We start from the raw sequence: 26,851 nt of genomic DNA on the forward strand, positions 1-26,851 counted from the left end.
TTTATTATGTTCATTCATAGAACCAGACACATGAGAACATACGGTTATCCTATAACCATAGTTATATGAGTATAGCGAGCGCTCTGCTCTCTAGTGGAACTATCCCTTTATCCAATCTAATAATGAATCATTTTTCTCCACATGTACACACCCATCCGCCTGGCCACACCCACATCCGCTCCTCTACATAAGCGGGGACGTGGCCATACTAACAGCTCCTTCCCAAGTCTTTCACCACCGAAGGCGAAGACTACGGGGTCCTCAGTGAGTCCGAGCAGAGCGCTCACTATACTCATATAACTAGGGTTATAGAATAACCTTATGTTATATTATCGTATAGCTTACACTCTGCACTCTAGTGGAACACAGGAGCTGAGCAGAGCGGAAGCTCGACAAATGTACCCACTGAGGCCCCCCACAACCATCAGAACCGGGGAGGACCCGAGCCCCCGGACCCCCCTAGTGGAGGACGGGAGGGAATCGGATCCGACTGTGCGAAGAGGGTTTAGCAGCTCAAACGCACAGGGTGAGCAGATCGTGGGACTTACCTTCACACAGAAGGACCCGCGACTACCCAGGCGCGCATCCCACATGCCACTAGGGAACGAACGGGAAGAAAAACACCCCCGTCACAGCCCCCAACATCACGGGGTCAAAGGTCAAGAACCCAACCCTGTGGCAAGGCCGTAGCAGCGGAGCGCGGAGGACGACCCAGCCCCAGGAACAGCCTGAGGGTCAGGACCCCCCAGAAAAAAAGGGGGCCCGGTGAGGCCAACGATGCCGTAGCATCGAGACCCCACCAGACGGTCACTAGTGACACCACCCCCCATCGGAGCACTGCGGACTAGACAGGCGCCTAAGGGGTCTACTGTGAACAGCACCCCGGCGGAAGGGGCGTTCGGTATGCCGTCCACCATGTTGCAGCTTCCACAAACCCGACCCCTTAGAGAGGTCGAGGTCCAAGGCTGACATGATTGGCAGACGTCATAAAAGGTGCAGGGGCACACTCGCGGGCAGGGGTTTATCAGTTCGCCCCCCATGACCCCATACCCAGGATACGATGAAAACAAGAAGCAGCGCATGATACCAGTTATCTAGCATGCTACATGAAAAAGCGTATATCCTCTAGGATAGGCTCAACAGTTGCACGCCAGCCACAGACGATAAACTCGTTTGTGTAAAAAACTGTTTATACAAGGCTTTAGGCTCATGTGCGAACACGTTACCCGTGTTTATATACTTCACCAAGTAAAGAAAAAAACAACAGACGTTAAAGAGAGGGTCAAAAGACCTCGGTACAAGCTATATATGTAACCACTTTTGCAGGCTAACACTCTAACCTAGTTGTGGACTCGATGCCATGTTTCCCAAACGTAACAGAATACACACAACCCCCTCAGATAAATAAAGTTCACTCTTACTACTGCAAGAAGAACACGTCTTCTTCATGATGAGAGAAGACAAGTCTTTCGACCGAGTGCTAGCCACAGGCCTTGCTAAGCACACATATATAGTGACCAGAAAACTATTTTCAAAGAAAACTGTCCTACTGTCCCTGTGCCACGTAGGCAGACAATGCCCGTCTCTCTCACAGGACGACGTTGCCAGAGATGACCTATCATGTCATCAGGAACAGGTGCCGGCAGAGGCTGCGGCAACGCCACGCCATTAGCGGCTGCGGCGGCCGCCATGAGTTCGGGGAACAAGGCAAGCAACTCCCCTTGCGTACCTCCCTCCACGTCACTCGCGTCCCTCACGTACGGGAGGCTGCCTCGGGCACCAACGTCCGACGCGGCAGATAGCTGGGCATCTTGTCTCGGGGTCGGAGGTTCTAACCCAACCCTGGAGTACAAGGGACCCCAAGGAGACGCAGCACTCCCTGCCACTCCCCGAGGGGGAGAGTGATACGTCTCTACTGGGGCTTCAAACAAGAGATCTCCCGCCCCCTCCATGTAATCCTCAGTTTCCATTGGAAATGGAGACGAGGCAAGAGAACTCTCGTTCGGCTCCAGCGCAACACTAAAACCAGGCCGCTCACCCCTGATGCTCGCCGCCTTACGACGAGAGCGAGCAGAGGCGAAGAGTCTGCGACGCAAATCCTCGGCCACCAGAGGAGCTGTCGGCCTATCGGCCGACTGTCCACTGGCGGGGGAACCAGGGCCGGAACCCGGCCATCTCACAGGAGATGGAGGCAAACTCACCACCGGGTGCCGCCCAGGCGTACCTGGCTGCCACGACCGCGGAGCCAGATATGCCCCACGACGCACGGAGGATGCGGCGATAGTGAAGCGCTGGTGGAGGGTAACGTTGCAAGTGTCTAGACCCTCCGACGGTGAAGACATTATCTCTTAGTTTTTTTCGTAAAATTGCGAGAGAGAAAAAAACAAAGTTACTAAACTTAAAGTGGTGTATACAGTCACTTTACGTGGTGAAAATAGGGAAGGAGCTGTTAGTGTGGCCACGACCCCGCTTATGTAGAGGAGCGGATGTGGGTGTGGCCAGGCGGATGGGTGTGTACATGTGGAGAATTTCTTTTTATTATTAGATTGGATAAAGGGATAGTTCCACTAGAAAGCAGAGCGTAAGCTATACGATAATATAATTAAGCATTACATCACACGCAGGAGTGGTTTGTGACCAATAAACCATGCCTAGGGGTGGTTGTTAGGCCCGAGGCGCAGCCGAGGGTCGTTAGACCCCCCTAGGCATGGTTTATTGGTCACAAATCACGACTGCACGTGGTGTAAAGCTTTTATACAACTGCCAGATTCATCCAACCTTATTTCTATACAATAAACACACATTAATCGAAGATTTATTGAAAAAACCATCCGCCAGAAAAAGTAGTTCCCACAACTCCATGTGGAAGCAGCTTGAAGTGCATCCAACCAAACTAACACATCCAACTGTGTATTATTGGAATGATTGAGAGAAGTTGCCTCATGTGGAAGCAGCTTGAAGTGCATCCAACCAACTAACACATCCAACTGTGTATTATTGGAATGATTGATTGAACATTTATTAAAACGTTTTCTTTGCCCTATAGGAAAAAAACGTTTTCTTCGCCCTATTTTTTTATTTATTTCTTTTAGCCTAAACTTAACCAGTTGGAAACCAGGGGTACAGTAATAAAATTAGCAATCAACCAATCAATCAATTCAATAGACCATGCTCACTTAAAACAGCGCTGCTTCTCTCTCAGTCTGACTCCCCCGCTGTTGCAGACAGGAGTGTGTGTGTGTGTGTGTGCGTGTGTGTGTGTGTGTGTGTGTGTGTGTGTGTGTGTGTGTATCACAGTGTGTGTGTGCGTGTGTGTGTGTATGTGTGTGTGTGTGTGTGTGTGTGTATGTGTGTGTTTGTGGGTACGCCAGCGTCGGACAGTGTGAGAGAGAACGCTGCAGTCGGAAAGTAGGAAGGAAGAAATTTAAATCAATCAATTAATCTATCAATCAATCCGCGATTTTTCTTTTGTTCTAGATTGAGTCAAGACCCATCAATTACATCATCCAACATTGTTTAAAATACTAACACGTTCCCCTTGACAGAATCGCTTTATATTTAGTCGTTATGACGCTATCAACATATCCATTTGTTAAAGATTATTGTCCGCCATCTTGTTTTTTCCGACGGAGTGATCCGGCGGAGTGATGTGATTCGGTGGTGGGCGGGTCCTGGGACCAGGAGCGTGGATTATGAAGGATACATACGTGTAAATGGACTGTTTCAGCCAATCAGAATAGAGAAATTTGCATGCCGTTGTATAACCATCATAACACAATGAGAAGGTTCTCGCTCTCTCTCTCTCTCTTTCTCTCTCTCATCATTCTCTGTGTCTCTCTCTCTCATCTCTCTCTGTGTCTCTCTTTCTCTGTCTGTCTCTCTCTCACTCTCCCTCTCTCTCTGATTGCTAAATAACCAGTAAGTAACATTAGTGCAATAATCTCATCTCATCAACTCTCATCACTTGTTTAGCAGTAAAGGCCCAAATCACAGACCCAAACGTAAACCAATGCCTCACAAAAAAAAAATTAAATAAAGAAGATAATAATAAATAAAAATAGAAATGGAGACATATTTTAATTCTGTCATTGACTAACAAAGCACCAGCTATCGATACAGGGATCAAGCTAATCAGGTCGTACATTTCAATGGTATCCACTGTATTTTGTGGCCGTAAAAAGGTTTGTCTATGTTGCTAATGTTTGCAAAACACTGCGGTAAAACAGGCCAGGATCAATATTACTCTTATCTTCCATCTACAAAATCAAACCCTTCAAGTGTATGTATGTGAATATTCCCAATGCTTACGGTATATGTTACGGTAGTTACGCTTACGGTAACAGTTTGGTAGTGTGGTAGTGAAAGGGTTAACACGTTTGCGTCTCTACACCAACGAGCCAACGCAGAGAGAGAGAGGCCATGTTGATTAGTGGAGACAGTTTTAACGTTACAGTTGGCTCGTCTCCGCCACCGAGTTGGCAGTGTGCCCTGAATTAGATTGGGGATTATTACAAAAACCTTTCTTTCCAAACCAGGAGCTCTGTTTTGTCACAGCTATGGTAAGGGTGGATAGGATGGTCACATCTGTGACCTAAACAAAAATTAAACCTAATTGAAACTGAATTCCGTTTTGTTTAGTACATCAGCCCCCTTTTCTATTTGTTTAGTACATCAAACCTGTTCTATCTGTTTAGTACATCAAACCTGTTCTATCTGTTTAGTACATCAATCCTGTTCTATCTGTTTAGTACATCAAACCTGTTCTATCTGTTTAGTACATCAATCCTGTTCTATCTGTTTAGTACATCAATCCTGTTCTATCTGTTTAGTACATCAATCCTGTTCTACTTGTTTAGTACATCAATCCTGTTCTACTTGTTTAGTACATCAATCCTGTTCTACTTGTTTAGTACATCAATCCTGTTCTACTTGTTTAGTACATCAATCCTGTTCTACTTGTTTAGTAATTTTCGCACTATAAGCCACACCTGACTATAAGTCGCAGCAGCTAAATTGAATGATGTGTACATATATAAGCCGCACTGGACTATAAGCCGCAGGTGTTTTAATGTTTAATTACCATATGTAATTAGCATTGGGACACAATACTGTCGGACAAATAACAAGAATTAACTCATTTAAAAGTTGTATTAAGTTTAGCAAATAAGGGAACAGATGAATAACATTTCAATGCAGTCAAAAAAGCAATATTTAGATTTTTACATTTTCGGGTTTGGTCACGTCGAGTCACATATAAGCCGCACCGTTATATAAGCCGCAGGGTAGAAAAATGGGGGGAAAAAGGTGCGGCTTATAGTCCGAAAAGTACGGTACATCAATCCTGTTCTATTAATTTAGTACATCAACCCTGTTCTATTTGTTTAATACATCAATCCTGTTCTATCTGTTTAGTACATCATTCCTGTTCTATTAATTTAGTACATCAACCCTGTTCTATCTGTTTAGTACATCAATCCTGTTCTACTTGTTTAGTACATCAATCCTGTTCTATTAATTTAATACATCAATCCTGTTCTATTTGTTTAGTACATCAATCCTGTTCTATTTGTTTAGTACATCAGCACATTTTATATTTGTTTGGTACAGCGGTTCTCAAATGTATTATAATTCTTTTAATGTTCTGGCAACATTTTGGCAAAATATGCCTTGTTTTATAAATGTGTATTGATAACATAGTGCTGTAATTAAATGTTCTAATAAATATGCATGATCAAGTTTAACAACGTGTGCTTTTATTTTCATATTCCTTAATTCCACGTTGAAATTACGCGATACATAGTGTGGGGTCGCCAACAGAAATCCTAAATAAAATGGGGTTGTGGTATAAAAAAGTTTGAGAACCCCTGGTTTAGTACATCAGGCCCTGTTATATTAGTTTAGTACATCAGGCCCTGTTATATTAGTTTAGTACATCAGCCCCTTGTATATTCTTTTAGTACATCAGCCACTTTTATATTCTTTTAGTACATCAGCCACCTTTCTATCATGAGTGGAGAAGAGCTTTGTTTAACGTGAATCATTGTGAAGTGTATTCTTCTCTAGCTTCGGTTGTCTGTTAATCAGAAGGTTCCTGGTTAGATTCCGGGTCCTCCCGGCAGCGTGTCGAAGTGTCCTTGAGCGAGACACTTAACCTCTAACTGCTCCAGATAAGCAGGGTTGCACCTTGCATGGTTGCCTCCGCCATAGATATATATAGAACACTAGATAGCTTAAGGCGGAGTCACCAGCGTCGCTGAACCGCCGCCATCTTGCCCCAGTCAGCCTTTCTGTTACGTTCTATGGTAGCTGTTGGAGGGTGAGTGATCTGCACAGACAAAAATACTCATAACTCGCTGAAATATTGACGGATTTACAAACGGTTTGGTTTATTACAAGCATTATTAACGTGGCTATGATTCAAGCGGTTTGTAAAAAAACATCTTTAGATACATTTATGATGCATATAAGTATGCAGTATCATAACTACATCTTTGATGTTTATAGGGCGGAGCTGAGCGATCATGGAGTAGACGTGTTTCACATGAGCTCCCTTCTACCGTGCTGAATATACGTTTCTCCCCATTAGTCTTTATTTCATTTTTATTTGTTTTTTATCTGTTTGCTAGGTCGTCGTGTTTAGTATACTGTCGTCGACTTTTTTCGACTTTCTGCGATGTCGGTGGTGGAAACCAGATCCATGAGCGCCCCAACCAGCAAACCACCACCGGGCCTGGCCGCATCGTCGCCCGGTCTCGGTGAGATTAGCGATGCTGTGCTCTTGGTCATGACCAAGCTACACGCAGACTCTGAGACACGCTTCGCTGAAGCACAGAAGAAAGTGTTGGCGGATTTTTGTGTCAACCTCCATCGTGAGATATCAGAAGAAATACGGCTGGCGGTAGTCCCGCTGATAGACAAGATGGAGTCGATGCACGCTGTCTCCTCGGCTAATGCTAACGAACTAGCCATGCTAACGACGGAGGTATCATTACAGGGCGAGAAGATGGTGGGTCTCGAGTCCGCCCTGCTGGCTAGGCAGGCTGAAGTCAACAAACTACAGTCGGCAATGGAGGAGATGCAGTCCCGGGATAGACGCCACAACGTTAGGATTGTTGGAGTACCGGAGGCCAGCGGTGAAGGCCGTCTCTCTGAGACCATGCCCGAATTGCTGCAAAAAATACTAGGAACTGACGTCCTCCCCTCGCCTCCTGTCTGTGAGTCGGCCTACAGGGCGGGCAGGTTTTCTCCCGGCGTGAACAAAGAGCCAAGGCCCATCATAGTCAAGCTGAACAGGCTTCAGCAGAGAGAACTCATCATGCGGTCGGCTCGTACCAGAAGGGGTAATCTGAGGCTTGGCGATCACAAAGTGGCCATTTTCGAAGACTTTACGCCGGAGGTTCAAGCACAGAGAGGCGAATACAAGGTGGTCCTGTCCAGGCTATGGAAACTAGGCCTGAGGCCCACGCTATTCGCTCCCGCGAAATTATCTGTGTTGGAGAAGGTCGATGGTCTGCGTTCATTTTGGTCGTTGGCTAAAGCGAAGGAATATCTCGAGGGGATACCCGAGACTGTTGCTTGATATCTATGTCGGGTGAGTGACTTGGCGGTGTGGGCCTATATACATTGATAGGGCCGACTATTCACAAATACTTGCTGTCATGCCCAGACACTCTAACTGTCCACTGCCCATCCAACTAGCGGGACTTCCCAATGACTTCTGTTACTTGCTAATGCTGACCTCATGATCGTACTTGTGTATCGCCTCTTTGGAAGCTAGCGAGCTAGCTGAACAATGTACATAACAGACTCTAACGTGCTATCCGGATTCATCACTAGCTCACGCGCTAGCCTCGGGCTAGCTAGCGGGCTGCGTTTATCGCCTGCGTGGAGTCGTTCGAGACCCGTTAATAGTGACGCACTTTGGTTGTTGTTGCTGTATAAGTGTGATCGGCTCGCACAATCCAACGGTGATCGGGTCCTTAACTAAATTCTTGTATGCTGTTATTTTTATATCCATGCTGTTTTGAGCTTTGGGCTCCGGTAGGAGAAGATCGGTTGAATATGTATATAAACAAGATATGATAACAGGTTTTGTCAGATATTGCCTATTATCATCCCCGGGTTAATGAATGTGTTTAATTGTGCCTGATCAGAGGGACTGTTACAGATGTGCACTTTGACCATAACCCCTTTTTCCCCTTCTTATTATTGTCGTTGTTAAATGGCATTTGTTTGCACAATTTACCTGGAACCCGATCCTACCTTAGACTACCGGCTGGTATACTCTAATTAAATTTTGTTTTGGATTTTTCCTTTGTCCATTGGTGCTATAACATTGCGTCGTTGATGCGCAGACTCCGAAATAGATGGTTGCAGGGTTGATGTTGAGTTGTTATATAATAATGACTATATTTAATTTTTTTTTTCCATTATAAGTTATCTCATGTTAAGTCCTAGGCTCACGGTGGTTTTCGACCGATATCTTTATTGAAACAATAGATGATAACAGGTTGTGTCAGATATTGCCTATTACCATCCCCGGATTAATTAATGTGTTTAATGCTTTTCTTACATAGGTTATGTCATTTCAGCCGTTGTGCCTGATCAGAGGGACTGCTACAGGGGTGCACTTTGACCATACCCCCTTTTTTCCCTTTCTTATTATTGTCATTGTTTAATTGACATTGTTCACACAATTTTGCACAATTAACCTGTGACCCGATCCTGCCTTAGACTATCGGCTGGGATGCTTTAATTTAATTTTGTTTTGAATTTTCCTGTACCCATTTGGGCTATAACATTGCGACGTTGAAGCGCAGATTCGGAAATAGATGGTTGCAGGTTGATGTGGAGTTATTATTTAATAATGGCTATTTTTACCATTATGGTTGTCTCATGTTGGGGCCAAGGCTCAGGTGGTTTTCGACCGATATCTTTATTGAATTTTATTTTTATTATTATTTGTGTTTATTGGACTAGTGGGGGTTTACTCAGGGGTTTATCTAGAGGGGGGTTGGAGTGGGGAGCGTCTTATTGGATCCATGTCTCTAGTGGGAAGTGATAGGAAGATGACCATCCTCAGTGGATGGGGCATAGGGTGGGGACTGGAGAGTGGGTATAGGAGGGCTTATAATAGGACGGGTGGGTTAGGGTTTAGAGTAGAAGGTGGGGGGGTTGTAACTGGGGTGGTATTTTTATGTGTTTTATGTGCTGTTGTCTTATATGTGTGTAATTGTTCCTCCTCTGTACTCCTGGGATTGACCGTCTGGGCCCGCCTGGATCAGCGCCTCGAGCAGTCTAGCTACACTGGTATGTTCTCTACGCATTTAGACAAGCTCGACCATGGCTAAATTGAATATTTTAATTTGGAACGCAGGAGGGCTTAACGCCCCACACAAGCGTGCCAGTGTCCTTTGGCTATTGAAGAGGAGAAATATTGACCTTGCTCTCCTTAGTGAGACGCATTTATTGGTAGGTGACGTGTCAAGACTGGCAAATCGGCAATATCACGTTATCTCCTCATCCTCAGCCGATGATAAGACGAAAGGAGTCGTCATAGTTACAAGACGTAACCTTGATATCAAAGTCCTGGACGTATGGTCGGACACGGAGGGAAGGATTACTATAGCAAAAGTTGAGTTCTCGCATAGGAAGATGGCTATAATAGCATTGTATGCTCCTAACACATTTGATTCAGCGTTCTATAATACAATCACGAAGAATATGTTGGAACTTAATGGATACGCTCTCATTGTGGGTGGCGATTTTAATGCGTGCTGGGATGCGGAGATGGATAGGTCCGGGCCCTCTGAAACGAGCGACCAAAAACGGGCCTCTAAGGCCCTCAGGATGTGGGCCCAGGACACGGGGCTCACAGACCTTTGGCGCTTATCCAACCCCACCCTCAAAGATTACTATCACCTGTCAGCCAGACACAAAAGCTTCTCTCGAATTGACTATGCATTCGCGTCCCCTAATATGTTTGATAGTTTCGATGTCTCATTGGTTCCCTTGGCTATCTCAGACCACAAGGGGATTTTCCTTACGGCAACCTTTGGCAGGCTCTCCGCAAGAGCTCCCAGATGGCGTTTTAATTCGACCTTGCTAAAGAACGATGACTTCTGTTCTGAGTTCAGGAGTAAACTAGTTGAATTTTTGCAGATCAACGTTGGCACAGTAGAAGACCCTAGGGTCCTGTGGAACGCATTGAAAGGATTTATCAGGGGTCATGTCACACTATTTGCCTCCAATTTGCGAAAATCCCGGTCAAAAAAGCTAGAAGGACTGGAAACATTATATGCGGACCTATACGCATCCTTGCAAACTAACTATAGTGAACGACTAAACACACAACGTAAGATAGTCAAAAAAGAAATAAACTCCATACTTAAACAACAGTCTGAGTTCTTGATACATAGGACAAGACAAAATTACTACTTTCACGGCTCCAGACCTAGCCATCTATTGGCAATGAAAATACGCTCAAATGATCATTTCTCGGATATCCCCTCGATCAGGACGAGCCAGGGTGCAGTCACTACTGATTCGAAAAAGATCAATGACACTTTTAAAGAGTTTTACTCACAGTTATATAGCTCAGAGGGTAATCTTGATGACTCTAAATTTGAATCGTTCATTGGCGGGCTTGAGATACCCCACATTTCTGAGGAAGAGGCCAAGGAACTGGGGAGACCGATTACTCTCGTGGAATTGAGGGAGACGATTGTTGAAATGCAGAGGGGTAAGGCACCAGGCTGGGATGGTATTCCACCCGAAGTGTATTTAGCTTTCTGGGACCAACTGGGTCCATTGATGCTCGATATGATCAATTACGCTATCGAACAAGGGGAGTTCTCAAGAGATGTCAATATGGCGTTGATTTCTTTACTTCTCAAGAAGGACAAAGATCCCAATGATTGTGGTAGCTATAGACCCTTGAGTCTTCTCTGGGCCGATTTAAAAGTGTTTGCCAAGGTGCTGGCCCGTCGCCTGCAGAGATTTATGTCTGTATTGGTACACTGCGATCAAACTGGTTTTATCCCGGGGCGTCTGGCTGCAGATAATCTTAGGAGGCTGTTGCATGTAATCGATAACAGTAAAGACAATACAACTCCATCCACAGTTCTGTCTTTGGATGCCATGAAGGCGTTTGACAGACTTGAGTGGTCATACCTGTGGAAGGTACTTGAGGTCATGGGTCTTGGGAAGAGTTTTATTCATATGATTAAAGTCCTGTATGCCTCGCCGTCTGCGATGATACTGACAGGCAAAAACTGTTCCACACTCTTTCCAGTCTCCAGATCTTCTAGACAGGGTTGTCCTCTGAGCCCAGGACTGTTCGCGCTTTCCCTCGAACCTTTGGCCCAATTTATTAGGCAATCGGAGGACATCGTCCCCATAATGGTCAATAATACTCTACACAAAATTGGTCTCTATGCGGATGACCTGCTGATTTTCATGGACGACCCCTCCCGGTCGGCCACAAAATTATTGAGGATAATCGACGACTTTGGTAAATTGTCAGGCTTTAAGATTAACTGGAACAAATCAGCCTGCCTACCTCTTAACGAGCTGGCCAAGGCGGTACGACTACCAGCTGATATCCCCATAGTAGAACATTTTAAATACTTGGGCATAGAGATATTCCCCACGCTGAACCAAACTACTAAGTACAACTTCACGGGTACTTATGATAAAATACGCCAGGATCTAGACAGGTGGTCGTCCCTTCCTAACTCCTTACAAGCCCGGGCTTCCATAATCAAAATGAACATCCTGCCTAGGATACATTTTATTAGCTCAATGCTCCCCCTGCCCCCTCCAATAGACCACTGGCGCAAGGTACAATCGATGGTATCTAAGTTTATCTGGAATAACAAACGCCCGAGAATCAAAAGGGCTACTACTCAACGTAGAAAACAAGATGGGGGCCTCGCAATCCCTGATTTTAAACTTTATTTCTGGTCCTTTTCACTGAGACCTCTGATGTGCTGGCTAGACCCTGTAGAGGCTGTATCGTGGCGCTCCTTAGAAGCGGCGGCGGTATCTCCGCTAAGATTGCAGGATGTAGTGTACTCCACTGTCTCTATTTCGAAATGCCGGCTGAGGTATGGACCGATCATAACTCACGTGATCCAAACGTGGCGTAATGTACAGAGGTCGTGTGGGGTTAAATGCCCATGGCACCTGGACTCTCCAATTTTTAATAACCAGCAATTACTTGTTGGGCACAAGCCGGTTAATATTCCTCAATGGCAAAGGAGGGGAGTGCATACTCTGGAGGATATTTATGATAAGAACGGCCTCCGTGCGTTTCAGGACTTAAGAGAATTTTATGATCTTCCCGGCGAGTCCTTCTTTCTTTACCTTCAACTAAGGTCAGCACTGAGGGCGCATGGCGTACCGTGGGCTCAAGCTTTGCACCCACACCCCTTCCTCAGGCTCATAGTGGACAGGACGACATCCAGAGGGTTTGTCTCAGACTTTTATACGCTCTTAATTCAATCCACGTATAAAAATGTATCATTGGATACAATCTGGCGTGTGGATATCCCGGAGTTGGACCCCGAGTTTGACTGGGATGATGTTTGGGCAAATGTGGCATTATCTTCCCGCAACCCCAATCACCAGCAAATTAATTTTAATTATATTCATAGGACCTATCTTACACCTAGGAAGCTATTTGCTATGGGACTGATAACCGACTCTCGGTGCACTTTGTGCTCTCAAAAGGCCACTGGCACTTATATGCATATGTATTGGGATTGCCCACCAGTGGCCCGCTTCTGGAGGTCAATAACGGACAAACTTTCAGATCTGTGTGGCTTAACTATCCCATTCACAGCTGTTACGCTACTCCTGAACGATATAACGACACTACCCGCGTCCGTACAACTGAAAAGGGTTGTCCTAGCGGGCGTCACAGCAGCGAAGAAGCTAATAGCAATGAGATGGAAGGAGCCTGAGAAGCTTACAATGATTAACTGGTCCCTAACTCTATTGGATGTGATTTATCTTGAGATATCCACGGCTCGGGTGATTGGGGTAGGGCAGGCTGGCATTGACCTGTAGTTCGCAGCAGCTGAGAAGGTAAAGACCGCCGTGTGCGGCTGAGCGGGGTTGGGGCGCTTGATCGGGGGGGTCCGGCGGTCTCTGGGGAGGGGGAGGAGGAAATGTCTTGTCTGTCTTGGTTTTTGTCTTGTCCTTCTTAACTTTGACTGGGGGGATTTTAGGGGGGGTTGATATTTAGCTATTCTGCGCTATATGTCAATTCACATGCCATCTCCCCAAGGGACTAATATTGGCAGACTGATTGACCTGTCAACCAACTTGGAGGAAGATTTTCTTTCTTCTTACACTTTACCTTCTGCGAGTTTGGCAGTCTTGAACATGTGTAAGGGACCTAGGCTATCTACAGTAAATCTGCGGCAACACTCTCGTAAACAATCTTTTAAGTCACTCCACTTTGTAAAGGTGGGGAAAGGTTGGCATGTTTGAAGACCTTTTTGTTATTGAAGTAGCCATCTATATTTGATAGGTTGGACGCTGTTTCTTTTTCTTTTTGTCTTTATAATTTATTATTCTGTATTATTATTGTTTGTTATTCTCCTGTGGAGTTATGTTTTTTGTTACTGTGGTTATTGTGTTGTCTTGTTTCATGTAATTAATAATAAAAAAAAATTATCAAAAAAAAAAAATCTTTGATGTTTATAGCAAACCAACCCGTTTGAAAATCGGTAAAGAATTGAGCAATCTATGGTTATTTAAATAGTACATGATGCACCATAGACCTTAATGTTATCAGTAGCTGAGCTGCCTGGGGCAAGATGGCCGCCCTACGACGACGTCGCTCTCCATTGGCCGGCAGCGCGGGTAAGCTATCTAGTGTTCTATCTATGGCCTCCGCCCTTGGTGATTGAATGGGTGAATGTGGTGGTGAAGGAGGCTATTTCCACCCTACATTGTAATGTGCTTTGAGTGTCTAGAAAAGCGCTATATAAATGCAATTAATCATTATTATTATTATTATTATTATTATCTGTTCATCTTTAACCCTTTCACTGCCACACCACCAAAGGGTTAACCCTTTCACTGTGACAGTACAGAAGGTTAACCCTTTCACTGCCACACCACCAAAGGGTTAACCCTTTCACGGCGACAATACAGAAGGTTAACCCTTTCACTACCACACTACAGACGGTTAACCCTTTCGCTACCACACTACAGAAGGTTACCCCTTTCACTGCCACACGACAAAGGGTTAACCATTTCACTTCAACACTACACAACGTTAACCCTTTCACTGCCACACGACAAAGGGTTAACCCTTTCACTACCACACTACAGAAGGTTAACCATTGCCATTGCCGGGGAATGGACCTGTCTCAAAACCCTGCCCCTTTTCTTGATCCTCCAATCACAACTGTCGCTTACCTCGGACAAACCAAGTTTGTCCGAGGTAAGCGACAGTTGTGATTGGAGGATCAAGAAAAGGGGCAGGGTTTGAGACAGGTCCATTACCACCTTAAAGTGTTGCTGGATTGGAACTGTGGATCGTCTCTAACTCGCTCCAGAGACTGGTTTATGCTGAAGGTCCCCACAGACTGGTTTATGCTGAAGGTCCCCAGAGACTGGTTTATGCTGAAGGTCCCCAGAGACTGGTTTATGCTGAAGGTCCCCAGAGACTGGTTTATGCTGAAGGTCCCCAGAGACTGGTTTATGCTGAAGGTCCCCAGAGACTGGTTTATGCTGAAGGTCCCCAGAGACTGGTTTATGCTGAAGGTCTCCAGAGACTGGTTTATGCTGAAGGTCCCCAGAGACTGGTTTATGCTGAAGGTCCCCAGGCCTAACAAAAATAATGGTTGGTTTCAGGTTGGTTGTCAGTTTGGCCATGGGTAGGTAGGGAATTTTTTTTTTTTTTTTTTTTTTTATTCTTTCCCACGGCGACTATGGATAGGGAATTTCTTTATTTAATGAACCCTTTCACTGCCACACGACAGAAGGTTAGCCCTTTACTATCACACAACCGACGGCGATGCTCCATCATTAGCATCATTAGCTCCGCGGATGCGGAGCTAATGATGCTAATGATGGAGCATCGCCGTCGGTTGTGTGATAGTAAAGGGCTAACCTTCTGTATTGTCACAGTGAAAGGGTTAACCGGCTGTCGTGTGGCAGTGAAAGGGTTAAAATGTTCACAACAACATGGATGCATGTACTCTGCCAGCATGTTTAATATCCATAATACTAAATGTTTGACTAAGATTTCTATGAAACTTTATTCTAAAAAAAAAAAAAGGATTTTTTTTTTTTTTAATATATAATTTTTTTTTTAAACTCATAAAATATATTGGGTCGCACCTAAATCGGCAGGGTCGGTCGGCAACCTGAAACCAACCATTATTTTTGTTAGGCCCCAGAGTGCAGACTGAACTCCGGAAAGTCAACATTTCGTTTTAATGCCCCGGCTACTTGGAATGATCTTCAACTTAAAAAAAAAAAACCACAATCCTATATGGACAATTTAAAAACATGACTACCAATCTCCTTGCTTCAGTGTGTATCTGTTTTAACAGATTTTCTCAATTTTAATCTGTGTTTTATCCTATTTATTCAATTGTTTTTTTTTTATCCACTTTTTTCTCCTCCTATTTTTCTGTATTTCTTCCTCCCATCCAAATTGAGTCGTTATGCCAATTCCCCCCTCCCCTTCCTGGTTGTTGCGCGCATGTGCCGCCCACTGGTCGGTCTAGGGAGCCCTGAGGTCTATCACATGCTTCCCCCGATACATAGGGGACAGCCAGCAGCATCTTTTCACCTGGCAGCGAGGACTCTCATTGGGTGAGTGTAACGCGTGGGAGGTCACACTACCTTCACCATTTCCCTCCCTTGCTGTGCAGGCGCCCTGACCGACCTGTAGGAGTCGCTGTTTACAATGACCAGAATACCACCCACCGGCTTCCCACAGTATGGACGACCGACCAAGCCGGAGGCACCACTGACAGCCGGATTCGATACCAGTGTCTCTGCGGTGGTAGACAGACGCTTAGTCTGCTGTGCTACCCGGCCGCCCCTCTATTTATTCAATGTGTAACTGTTTAACTGTTTAATATTTTCATCTGAGCTTTGTTCTACTTATTTTCACTTGTCTGTAACTCAACATCGTTGTAAATGAGGGCAACCTCAATGATTCAGTCTTCAAAATAAAGGCTTGAAATCGTCTATTATGCCAAGTCTTCATCCTCATATTTGTGATGCCGACCGTTTCACAATATGGAAGCAGTCCAGATATGATAAAAAAAAAAATCCAGCATGCTTGAAATCACTGAGACGGTCCTCATGAGTCTCAGCGATGACTACAAGAGTCTTTAATTATCATAAGACTAAATGATAATCTCTCATGGGTCTGTTTCCACTGCTCAAACCCACTAGGACTCACCCCTAATCTTAAAACGTTGGTCACGATGTCAAAATTCACATTTACGTTTATACATAGTCAATTAACTGACTCGTTTATCTAAAGCGACTTACAAATTTTGAACAACATGTCACCAGGAGGGGTACATCTCTGACAGCTAAGGGTCAGTGGCGTTGTTCGCCACATAGTGTTGAACTTGAGTACTACACTAGTAGTATACACATATTAGCATGATAGAGAGTAGTATAAGGATAATAACATAGTACATAATGGTATGGTCCTCGTCCCTACCTACCTACAAATACCTCCACGCCCCCCAGTACCTCTCTGACCTCCACCCCTACACCTCCTCCACGCCCCCCAGTACCTATCTGACCTCCTCCACCCCTACACCTCCTCCATGCCCCCCAGTACCTATCTGACCTCCTCCACCCCTACACCCCCTCCATGCCCCCCAGTACCTATCTGACCTCCTCCACCCCTACACCTCCTCCACGCCCCCCAGTACCCATCTGACCTCCTCCCCCCCTACACCTCCTCCATGCCCCCCAGTACCTATCTGACCTCCTCCACCCCTACACCCCCTCCATGCCCCCCAGTACCTATCTGACCTCCTCCACCCCTACACCCCCTCCATGCCCCCCAGTACCTATCTGACCTCCTCCACCCCTACACCTCCTCCATGCCCCCCAGTACCTATCTGACCTCCTCCACCCCTACACCCCCTCCATGCCCCCCAGTACCTATCTGACCTCCTCCACCCCTACACCTCCTCCACGCCCCCCAGTACCTATCTGACCTCCTCCACCCCTACACCCCCTCCATGCCCCCCAGTACCTATCTGACCTCCTCCCCCCCTACACCTCCTCCATGCCCCCCAGTACCTATCTGACCTCCTACACCCCCTCCATGCCCCCCAGTACCTATCTGACCTCCTCCACCCCTACACCTCCTCCACGCCCCCCAGTACCTATCTGACCTCCTCCACCCCTACACCCCCTCCATGCCCCCCAGTACCTATCTGACCTCCTCCACCCCTACACCCCCTCCATGCCCCCCAGTACCTATCTGACCTCCTCCACCCCTACACCTCCTCCACGCCCCCCAGTACCTATCTGACCTCCTCCACCCCTACACCCCCTCCATGCCCCCCAGTACCTATCTGACCTCCTCCACCCCTACACCTCCTCCACGCCCCCCAGTACCTATCTGACCTCCTCCACCCCCTCCTGGAGGCTGCGATCCTCTGCTCTCCATCCCCCACAGCCACCTACAAACCTTTGGGGACCGGGGCGCTCCCCCCCCCCTCACCCTCTGGAACTCTCTCCCGGCTGAGATCCTTCAAGACGGCCCTGAAAACCCACCTGTTCACGAAGGCCTGCACCCTCTAGTCGTCATTTATTGTTAATATTATTTATTTTGTTTATTCCTTATGTGTCTTTTTTTATTGCCTGTAAAGCGTCCTTGGGTTTCTTGAAAGTATTGAAAATATTATTATTATTATTATTATTATTATTATTATTATTATTATTATTATTATTATTATTATTATTATTATTAAAGATACATAATAGTAAAAGACAGGTTTTTGTTTGTGTTTTTTCCCCAAATCGATGCAAGACTTCAGAGCAGAAAGAGCGTGTGGCGGTGATGAAGACCTACTTTGCCGCAGCGAGGAAGGCCAGCTCCACGTTGAGTCCCGTCTTGGCGCTGGTCTCCATGAAAGGGACCCCGTACTCCTGAGGACGGTGGACAGACAGGAGACAGTCGGGTGGTTATCATCACTCAGCAGCCACTTAATAACACACTGTATGCTCTGTGGCCGCTGCCCGTGTGTTGGTGTGAGATGGTCTTGCCTTGGCCAGCCGCTCGCCCTCCTCCCGCCTGATGACCCTCTCCGCGGCCATGTCCGACTGCAAGAGAGCAACGCAGAAAAAAAGAACAAACAAAAGTCATGGCCTGAAAGTGAGGAGGGGGGGGGGCCATTAGCTACCACTAATGCACATCACGTCAACCCACACACGCATGCACACACCCCCCCTCCCCCAGCCCGCCCTCCGCCTCACAGCCGCATCAGAGTGATGAGACGTCAGCCTCATGGGCACCACCACCGGGCAGAATAACAAGCGCTCCCAGAGACTAATGCGTCCTGTCCTGCTTCCCACCCCCCCCTGTCCCCCCCCCACCGACAGATGATCCGGGGGCCTGCTGCTATAATGTGTGACAGTTTTGCCCTCCGGAGGGGTGAGTCCATAACCGAGCCACCAGAGGGCGCTTCTTCTCAGACACATTATTAACAATGACTGCTGTTGGCTCCGGGCGGGAAAGTTTGATGTTTTCTCTTCTGTCCGCCACACAATAACTCTCATTAAGTCAGTGAGTGTGGAGCTGGAATGATGAGGCTCGGATATTAAAAGAGTTTTATTTTTGGGGGATGTGTGTGAATGGCTGTTGTGTGTGTGTGTGTGTGTGTGTGTGTGTGTGTGTGTGTGTGTGTGTGTGTGTGTGTGTGTGTGTGTGTGTGAATGGCTGTTTGCTTGTGTAGGTGGGTGTGTGAATGGCTATTTGCTTGTATGTGTGTGTGTGTGTGTGTGTGTGTGTGTGTATTTGTGAATGTGTGGTATGTGTGAATGTGTGTGAATGTGTGAATGTGAATGTGTGTGTGTAATGAGAGAAAGAGCTTTATATTCATGTTCACACCATATACAAGGTCGACAAGAGAGAGCGAGGAGTGTGTTAACATTGTTTGCGAGGGACTCTTTATTATTACTGATCTTTTTTTATATATGGTCAAAGAGGAAGCTCACCTTGTTGCCAAGCAACATGATGACCACATCCTTCTGAGCGTAGTCTGTTATTTCAGTCAGCCAGGCCTTCAGAGAGAGAGAGAGAGAGAGAGAGAGAGAGAGAGATAAAAAGACATAAGAGCAAAAGATAAAGTGGTAAATTGGTCGGTAGGAATACCAACACTTCTCCCTGCTGCTTTGGCGTGATTACAATCCTGCCATCAGTCATCCTGAGAGGAACGCAGTCCCTCTCTCTCCCCAGAAAGCTCAACACCACGACTCTTCACAGGAGCTCCACGAGAGAGAAACTAGAGATAACATCCAGCCACTTCCTCCAAGAGGCCTTATAACACTCTACATGTTAGGAGAACAACAACCACACGCCTGTGACGCAGTCACTTTGACAGGAGTAAGTAGAGAGAGAGAGAGAGAGAGAGAGAGAGAGAGAGAGAGAGAGAGAGAGAGAGAGAGAGAGAGAGAGAGAGAGAGAGAGAGAGAGAGAGAAAGAGAGAGACAGAGAGAGAAGAGGAAGAGAGAGAGAAGAGAAAGATTGAGAGACAGCGAGAGAGAGATTGTTTTGCTTTGGCAATGTAAACGTATGTTTCACATGTCAATAAATCCCATTTTAATTGAATTGAATTGAGAGAGAGAGAGAGAGAGAGAGAGAGAGAGAGAGAGAGAGAGAGAGAGAGAGAGAGAGAGAGAGAGAGAGAGAGAGACAGAGACAGAGACAGAGAGAGTGAGACAGAGATAGAGAGACAGAGAGACACACACACAGGGACAGAGAGAGAGACAGATAGACAGACAGAGAGAGAGGGAGAGACACACACACATACACACACACACAGAGAGAGAGAGAGAGAGGGAGCGAGACAGAGAGAAAGAGACAGAAACAGAGAGAGACAGAGAGAGAGAGAGACACAGAGAGAGACAGAGATAGAGAGACAGAGAGAGAGACACACACACACACAGAGAGAGGGAGAGAGAGAGAGACAGAGACACACACAGGGACAGAGAGAGACAGAGAGACAGACAGAGGGAGAGACACACACACAGAGAGAGAGGGAGCGAGACAGAGAGAGAGGGAGCGAGCGAGACAGAGAGAGAGAGCGAGACAGAGAGAGAGAGCGAGACAGAGAGAGAAAGAGAGAGAGAGAGAGAGAGGTCTCACCCTGATGTTGTCGAAAGACGACTTGCTGGTGACGTCATAGAGCAGAAGAAGCGCTGAGGAGGAAACACATTATGTGTTACTGTTACTCTTGACACACACACATACACGTATGCCAACACATTCTTTGACAGGTTTTCCCTCACTCTCTCTCTCTCACACACACAAGTATGCCAACACATTCTACACACACGCACGCGCACGCACGCACGCACGCACACACACACACACACACACACACACACACACACACACACACACACACACACACACACACACACACACACACACACACACACACACACACACACACACACACACACACACACACACACACACACACACAGCAGCAGGAAGTGAGGTAGGAGAAGCGGACGGGTTACCCTGGGCGTCTCTGTAGTAGGCGTGCGTTACGCTGCGGAACCTCTCCTGGCCGGCAGTGTCCCAGATCTGTGAAAGTCACAATAACACGGTAGCTAACGCGGGCAAACTGCATCCAGATCTGTGAAAGTCACAATAACACGGTAGCTAATGCGGGCAAACTGCATCCAGATCTGTGAAAGTCACAATAACACGGTAGCTAACGCGGGCAAACTGCATCCAGATCTGTGAAAGTCACAATAACACGGTAGCTAACGCGGGCAAACTGCATCCAGATCTGTGAAAGTCACAATAACACGGTAGCTAACGCGGGCAAACTGTATCCAGATCTGTGAAAGTCACAATAACACGGTAGCTAACGCGGGCAAACTGCATCCAGATCTGTGAAAGTCACAATAACGCGGTAGCTAACGCGGGCAAACTGCATCCAGATCTGTGAAAGTCATAATAACACGGTAGCTAACGCGGGCAAACTGTATCCAGATCTGTGAAAGTCATAATAACACGGTAGCTAACGCGGGCAAACTGTATCCAGATCTGTGAAAGTCACAATAACACGGTAGCTAACGCGGGCAAACTGTATCCAGATCTGTGAAAGTCATAATAACACGGTAGCTAACGCGGGCAAACTGTATCCAGATCTGTGAAAGTCACAATAACACGGTAGCTAACGCGGGCAAACTGTATCCAGATCTGTGAAAATCACAATAACACGGTAGCTAACGCGGGCAAACTGCATCCAGATCTGTGAAAATCACAATAACACGGTAGCTAACGCGGGCAAACTGCATCCAGATCTGTGAAAGTCACAATAAACTGGTAGCTAACGCGGGCAAACTGCATCCAGATCTGTGAAAGTCACAATAACACGGTAGCTAACGCGGGCAAACTGCATCCAGATCTGTGAAAGTCACAATAACACAGTAGCTAACGCGGGCAAACTGCATCCAGATCTGTGAAAGTCACAATAACACGGTAGCTAACGCGGGCAAACTGCATCCAGATCTGTGAAAGTCACAATAACACGGTAGCTAACGCGGGCAAACTGCATCCAGATCTGTGAAAGTCACAATAACACGGTAGCTAACGCGGGCAAACTGCATCCAGATCTGTGAAAGTCACAATAACACAGTAGCTAACGCGGGCAAACTGCATCCAGATCTGTGAAAGTCACAATAACACGGTAGCTAACGCGGGCAAACTGCATCCAGATCTGTGAAAGTCACAATAACACGGTAGCTAACGCGGGCAAACTGCATCCAGATCTGTGAAAGTCACAATAAACTGGTAGCTAACGCGGGCAAACTGCATCCAGATCTGTGAAAGTCACAATAACGCGGTAGCTAACGCGGGCAAACTGCATCCAGATCTGTGAAAGTCACAATAACACGGTAGCTAACGCGGGCAAACTGTATCCAGATCTGTGAAAGTCATAATAACACGGTAGCTAACGCGGGCAAACTGTATCCAGATCTGTGAAAGTCATAATAACACGGTAGCTAACGCGGGCAAACTGCATCCAGATCTGTGAAAGTCATAATTGTGATGTTTCAAGTTTCAAGTTTCAAGTTTCTTTAATAGTTGTCATACAGAAGTACAGAATACTTTTGTACAAAATGCTTCTTACTGTTGCGCTCCAGAGACTGTGCATGACAAGATAAGTATGAAATAAAAACATAGTAAAAATTAGAAGAAAAAAAAGAGGTCACAGTGTTCAGTTTAGACATATGTACAATGTTCGTAGACGTAGTTACCATACAATATACAATACTGTGCAGTGTACTAATATACAATACTATATAGTGCAAGGCATAAATGGACGAGGTGCAGTTTAGGTACAATTCACAGTAGGTGTACGAGTTGTAGTGCAAATCCTTTATCAATAAATATAAAGTGTAAGTGTGTTTGTGTGATCTAAAGTGTGGAGAGTGGGTGCTGCAGTGTGTTGTTTGTTTGAGTGAGTGTGTGTGTGCGTGTGGGTGTGTGTGCTGTGTGCATTTGATGGTTGTTGCATAGTGATTATTGTTCGTTTAGCGATTATTGTTCGTTTAGCAGCCTGATGGCCTGGGGATAGAAGCTCCTTCTGAGTCTTTCTGTGCTCGCCATAAGACTCCGGTATCGCTTGCCTGACGGCAGCAGTTCAAAGAGGCAGTTGTTCGGGTGGCTCGAGTCCTTAATAATTCTCTTAGCCTTCCCCTTGCACCGCTTGTTGTAAATGTTCTGGAGGGTGGGAAGCCCCCCTCTAATTGTGCGTTCGGCTGAACGTGTCACTCTTTGTAGTCTGCTACGGTCTTGTGCAGTGCTATTCCCAAACCAGGAGGTGATGTTCCACCCATCCATGGACTGTTCTCCCCTGCTCTACCTCTCCCTGTCCATGTATGTGTGTTCCTTGTCTCTCTGTCTCTTTGTGTTCTTTCTCTTTTATCTATTTTGCTCTCTCTCTCTCTCTCTCCTTCATGTCCCCCTGTTAGTCTAGTGTTTCTGTCTTGTATTAGGTTCACAGTTTAGTGTTTGTAGTCTGCTTGTTTTGTCCCGGTGTTTGCTGTCTCGTCTTCCATAGTTGTAGTTCCTTGTGTTGTTTTCTTGTAGTTCTTCTCAGTCTGTTTCCCCTCCCAGGTGTCTCCAGTTGTAATCATCCCAGGTGTTTCTCGTTTGTCATTTGTTCATGTGTATTTGAGTTCCTTGTTTCCGGTTCTCTGTGTCGGTCCATTGATGTTGCACGTTCCATATTTCAAGTGTTCCCCGTGTTAGATGTTAGTAGTTAAGAGTTTGTGATTGCATTTACCTTTTGTTTCCCCCTCTTCCAGTAGTCACTGAGAGGTTTTGTTTTGTTCGTTTTTGTTCCCTTGTTCTGTTATTAGTCTTATTTCATAAGGGCGTTTTCACATTAGGAACGGTTGCCTCCGTTTCGTTCCGTTCCCGAGAACGATAGTCCCCACTCCCCCGCTGGCCAGCTTTCACACTACCAATCGGATTTCGTTCCCGAGCACACTTGAGGGAGCAACACCCCGATGTTGGTAAAGCTGGCACTGCCACAGACGCGCTATAGCTGCCGCTTCAACCCTTCTTTGCTCTCGGAGAAAGCATTTCGGGATCAAATGAGATAGAATAGAATAGATAAAATATAAATACTTTATTCATCCCGAGGGAGATTTGGCACTACAAATAGCTCAAATTAACCAGTAAACATTTAGGTAGACAAAAACAATGAGATCTCGACTCATTGAATTTATGCAAACGAATGATATCGGTCATGTCTCTGATGCTACTTTGTGGGAGTCTGTTAACACATTGAGTGCCACGGACGCGTTTTGTCGTTAGTTCATGCCGACCTTTGAGTGCCCCCGACGCTATATAGCGTTTGTTTGTCTTTTTTTTTATTGGCGATTTGAATTCATATTTCATGAATCGAGCCTTGGGTTAGTGCTGCAGAGTCTCTCTGAGCTCAATTGGGAAGATACCGCCCCCTATCGTCTCTCCTTGTGTAACTGCACCCCATTACTTTTACACTGATGCAGGGGGGGTGGCCAGTTTCCTCATTTTACTTTTCCGTCAAGGCCAACTGAAGGATCGATTGTGCTCGCCGGCCCGGAAAACGCGTGGACAGTACTCAACACTGTAATCAATAAGCGTGATCGATATTTGGAATGGCGATCAGGAATTGGAATAATCTTTTTGGATAACATCTGATCTCAGGTAAGGAATTTATTTGACCAGTCTTAGGATAATCAGAGCTGTTTACACCTATATCTCAGTGTTTGCCCTATGCGTGTGTGTGGCTGTGATCGCTGATCAGGAAATGAGAGAATCGATTTTTCAGCCCGCCTCTATAGCGTGCATAAGTACACATATACTATCGATAATCTAGCATTTATTTGAAAACGATTCATAAATAAGCCGAAATATGACAACGTTTTTGTGTATGCTAGAATATTCCAGTAAATGCCTTTTTATCACGGAATCTATATATTTTCCTGAAAAACGAGGGCTTTTCAAAATGCTATAAAACGACAATGAACCGATTAAAAAACAATCCGTTTCGACAATGTTGACTGCAAACAGGCAGAAGCGACAGGCAGATTAGACACATAATTTAAGACAGAGATTACGCGTTCACAACGCTATCATTGAAGTGGGTGGTGGCATTTAACCATGCTTTACCATGTTAATGGCTGGCACTCAAACTGTTAAGGTGGTATTGAGAGGGTACATTATATCTTATGAAGCCTCTGAAAAGAGAGAAAGACGTAAGCGCTTGGCTGAAATTGAAATACAGCTTTCCTCGTTGGAGCAGGTTTACAGACTCTCACAATCCCAAACGGACCTAAATAATATTTTAAAATTGAAGTATGAATACAATTCTATTCTGGGCAAGCAGGTTAGCACCCTCCTCCTTAAACCCAGACAGAAGCATTTGTTACAGCAAGCCTCTTCCGTGTTTTGGTAAAGTTGTGTCCACACTTGAATCGTTCCGTGCCCGTTCCGTGCCAGGGGACGCCTGAATTGTTCCCCAGACCACCTTTTCAAGTGGTCCCGGGGACGGAACGATTATCTCACTACACTACTTTTGGGATAATCGTGCTCGGAAACGGCCCCGGATGCCTAGTGTGAAAGCACCCTTAAAAAACCCTTGGACTTAAAAACCCTCGGACTCGCTGCCCGCCTCCACTTGTCTGCTATTGGGTCCCATTACACCACCACACCGTCACAACAACAACATGGACAAACTGCATATCATCAACAGCCAACTACTAAGACGACAACATGTAACCGCCAATTCACGCCGGGAGAGACGGCGTAACATTATAATTTTTTTTACTAAACTAATTATAATGGTTTATCAGGAGCGAGGCCCCTTGTGAGGGAAGCGGTCGCTCAGCAGCTGTGGCTTCAGAGACTAATTGCGGTGCCGCCCACTCGCGGTGTTTGAATGAGCAGGATGCGATAGTAGTTGTGTGTTTGCATTAGATAAGCTGTGCACATTGTTGGCACGGGCGCCACACAGCAGTCACCCACGACGCCGTGTAAATGTCATACTGATCCACAGGAACTCACTTCATCACAGGACTGCACTGTGCCACGGCGACATGTGAGTGACGTGTCGGGGAGAGACAGAGATTTAGTCCCACGTAGCAACACGGGAGCGCGCAGATTTAAAGGAGCGCGCAGATTTAAAGGAGCGTGCAGATTTAAAGGAGCGTGCAGATTTAAAGGAGCGTGCAGATTTAAAGGAGGTGCAGATTTAAAGGAGCGCGCAGATTTAAAGGAGCGCGCAGATTTAAAGGAGGTGCAGATTTAAAGGAGCGCGCAGATTTAAAGGAGCGCGCAGATTTAAAGGAGGTGCAGATTTAAAGGAGCGCGCAGATTTAAAGGAGCGCGCAGATTTAAAGGAGCGCGCAGATTTAAAGGAGCGTGCAGATTTAAAGGAGGTGCAGATTTAAAGGAGCGTGCAGATTTAAAGGAGGTGCAGATTTAAAGGAGCGTGCAGATTTAAAGGAGCACGCAGATTTAAAGGAGCGTGCAGATTTAAAGGAGCACGCAGATTTAAAGGAGCGTGCAGATTTAAAGGAGCACACAGATTTAAAGGAGCGTGCAGATTTAAAGGAGCGCGCAGATTTAAAGGAGCGCGCAGATTTAAAGGAGGTGCAGATTTAAAGGAGCGCGCAGATTTAAAGGAGCGCGCAGATTTAAAGGAGCGCGCAGATTTAAAGGAGCGCACAGATTTAAAGGAGGTGCAGATTTAAAGGAGCGTGCAGATTTAAAGGAGCGCGCAGATTTAAAGGAGCGCGCAGATTTAAAGGAGCGCGCAGATTTAAAGGAGCGCGCAGATTTAAAGGAGCGTGTAGATTTAAAGGAGCGCACAGATTTAAAGGAGCGCGCAGATTTAAAGGAGCGCACAGATTTAAAGGAGCGCGCAGATTTAAAGGAGCGTGCAGATTTAAAGGAGCGTGCAGATTTAAAGGAGCGCGCAGATTTAAAGGAGCGCACAGATTTAAAGGAGCGCGCAGATTTAAAGGAGGTGCAGATTTAAAGGAGGTGCAGATTTAAAGGAGGTGCAGATTTAAAGGAGGTGCAGATTTAAAGGAGGTGCAGATTTAA

The 26,851-nt window shown here is 46.0% G+C and overlaps 1 protein-coding gene across 2 annotated transcripts in view; it reads right to left on the reverse strand.

Moving 5' to 3' along the window:
• Positions 1-26,851, reverse strand: part of LOC311239748 (ras-related protein Rab-37) — an 80,725-nt gene that overhangs the window by 3,678 nt on the left and 50,196 nt on the right. For both annotated transcript variants that reach the window (XM_084328164.1, XM_084328163.1), the window contains 5 exons: positions 20,755-20,821; positions 20,375-20,427; positions 19,225-19,290; positions 18,274-18,330; positions 18,080-18,156 (listed from right to left, as the gene is read on the reverse strand). In XM_084328164.1, the coding sequence (XP_084184290.1) occupies positions 18,080-18,156; positions 18,274-18,330; positions 19,225-19,290; positions 20,375-20,427; positions 20,755-20,821 (320 nt within the window). The remainder of the gene's footprint in view (positions 1-18,079; positions 18,157-18,273; positions 18,331-19,224; positions 19,291-20,374; positions 20,428-20,754; positions 20,822-26,851) is intronic.

Source organism: Notolepis coatsorum, assembly GCF_963971535.1.
Source record: "Notolepis coatsorum genome assembly, chromosome: 14".
Taxonomy (NCBI): Eukaryota; Metazoa; Chordata; class Actinopteri; order Aulopiformes; family Paralepididae; genus Notolepis; species Notolepis coatsorum.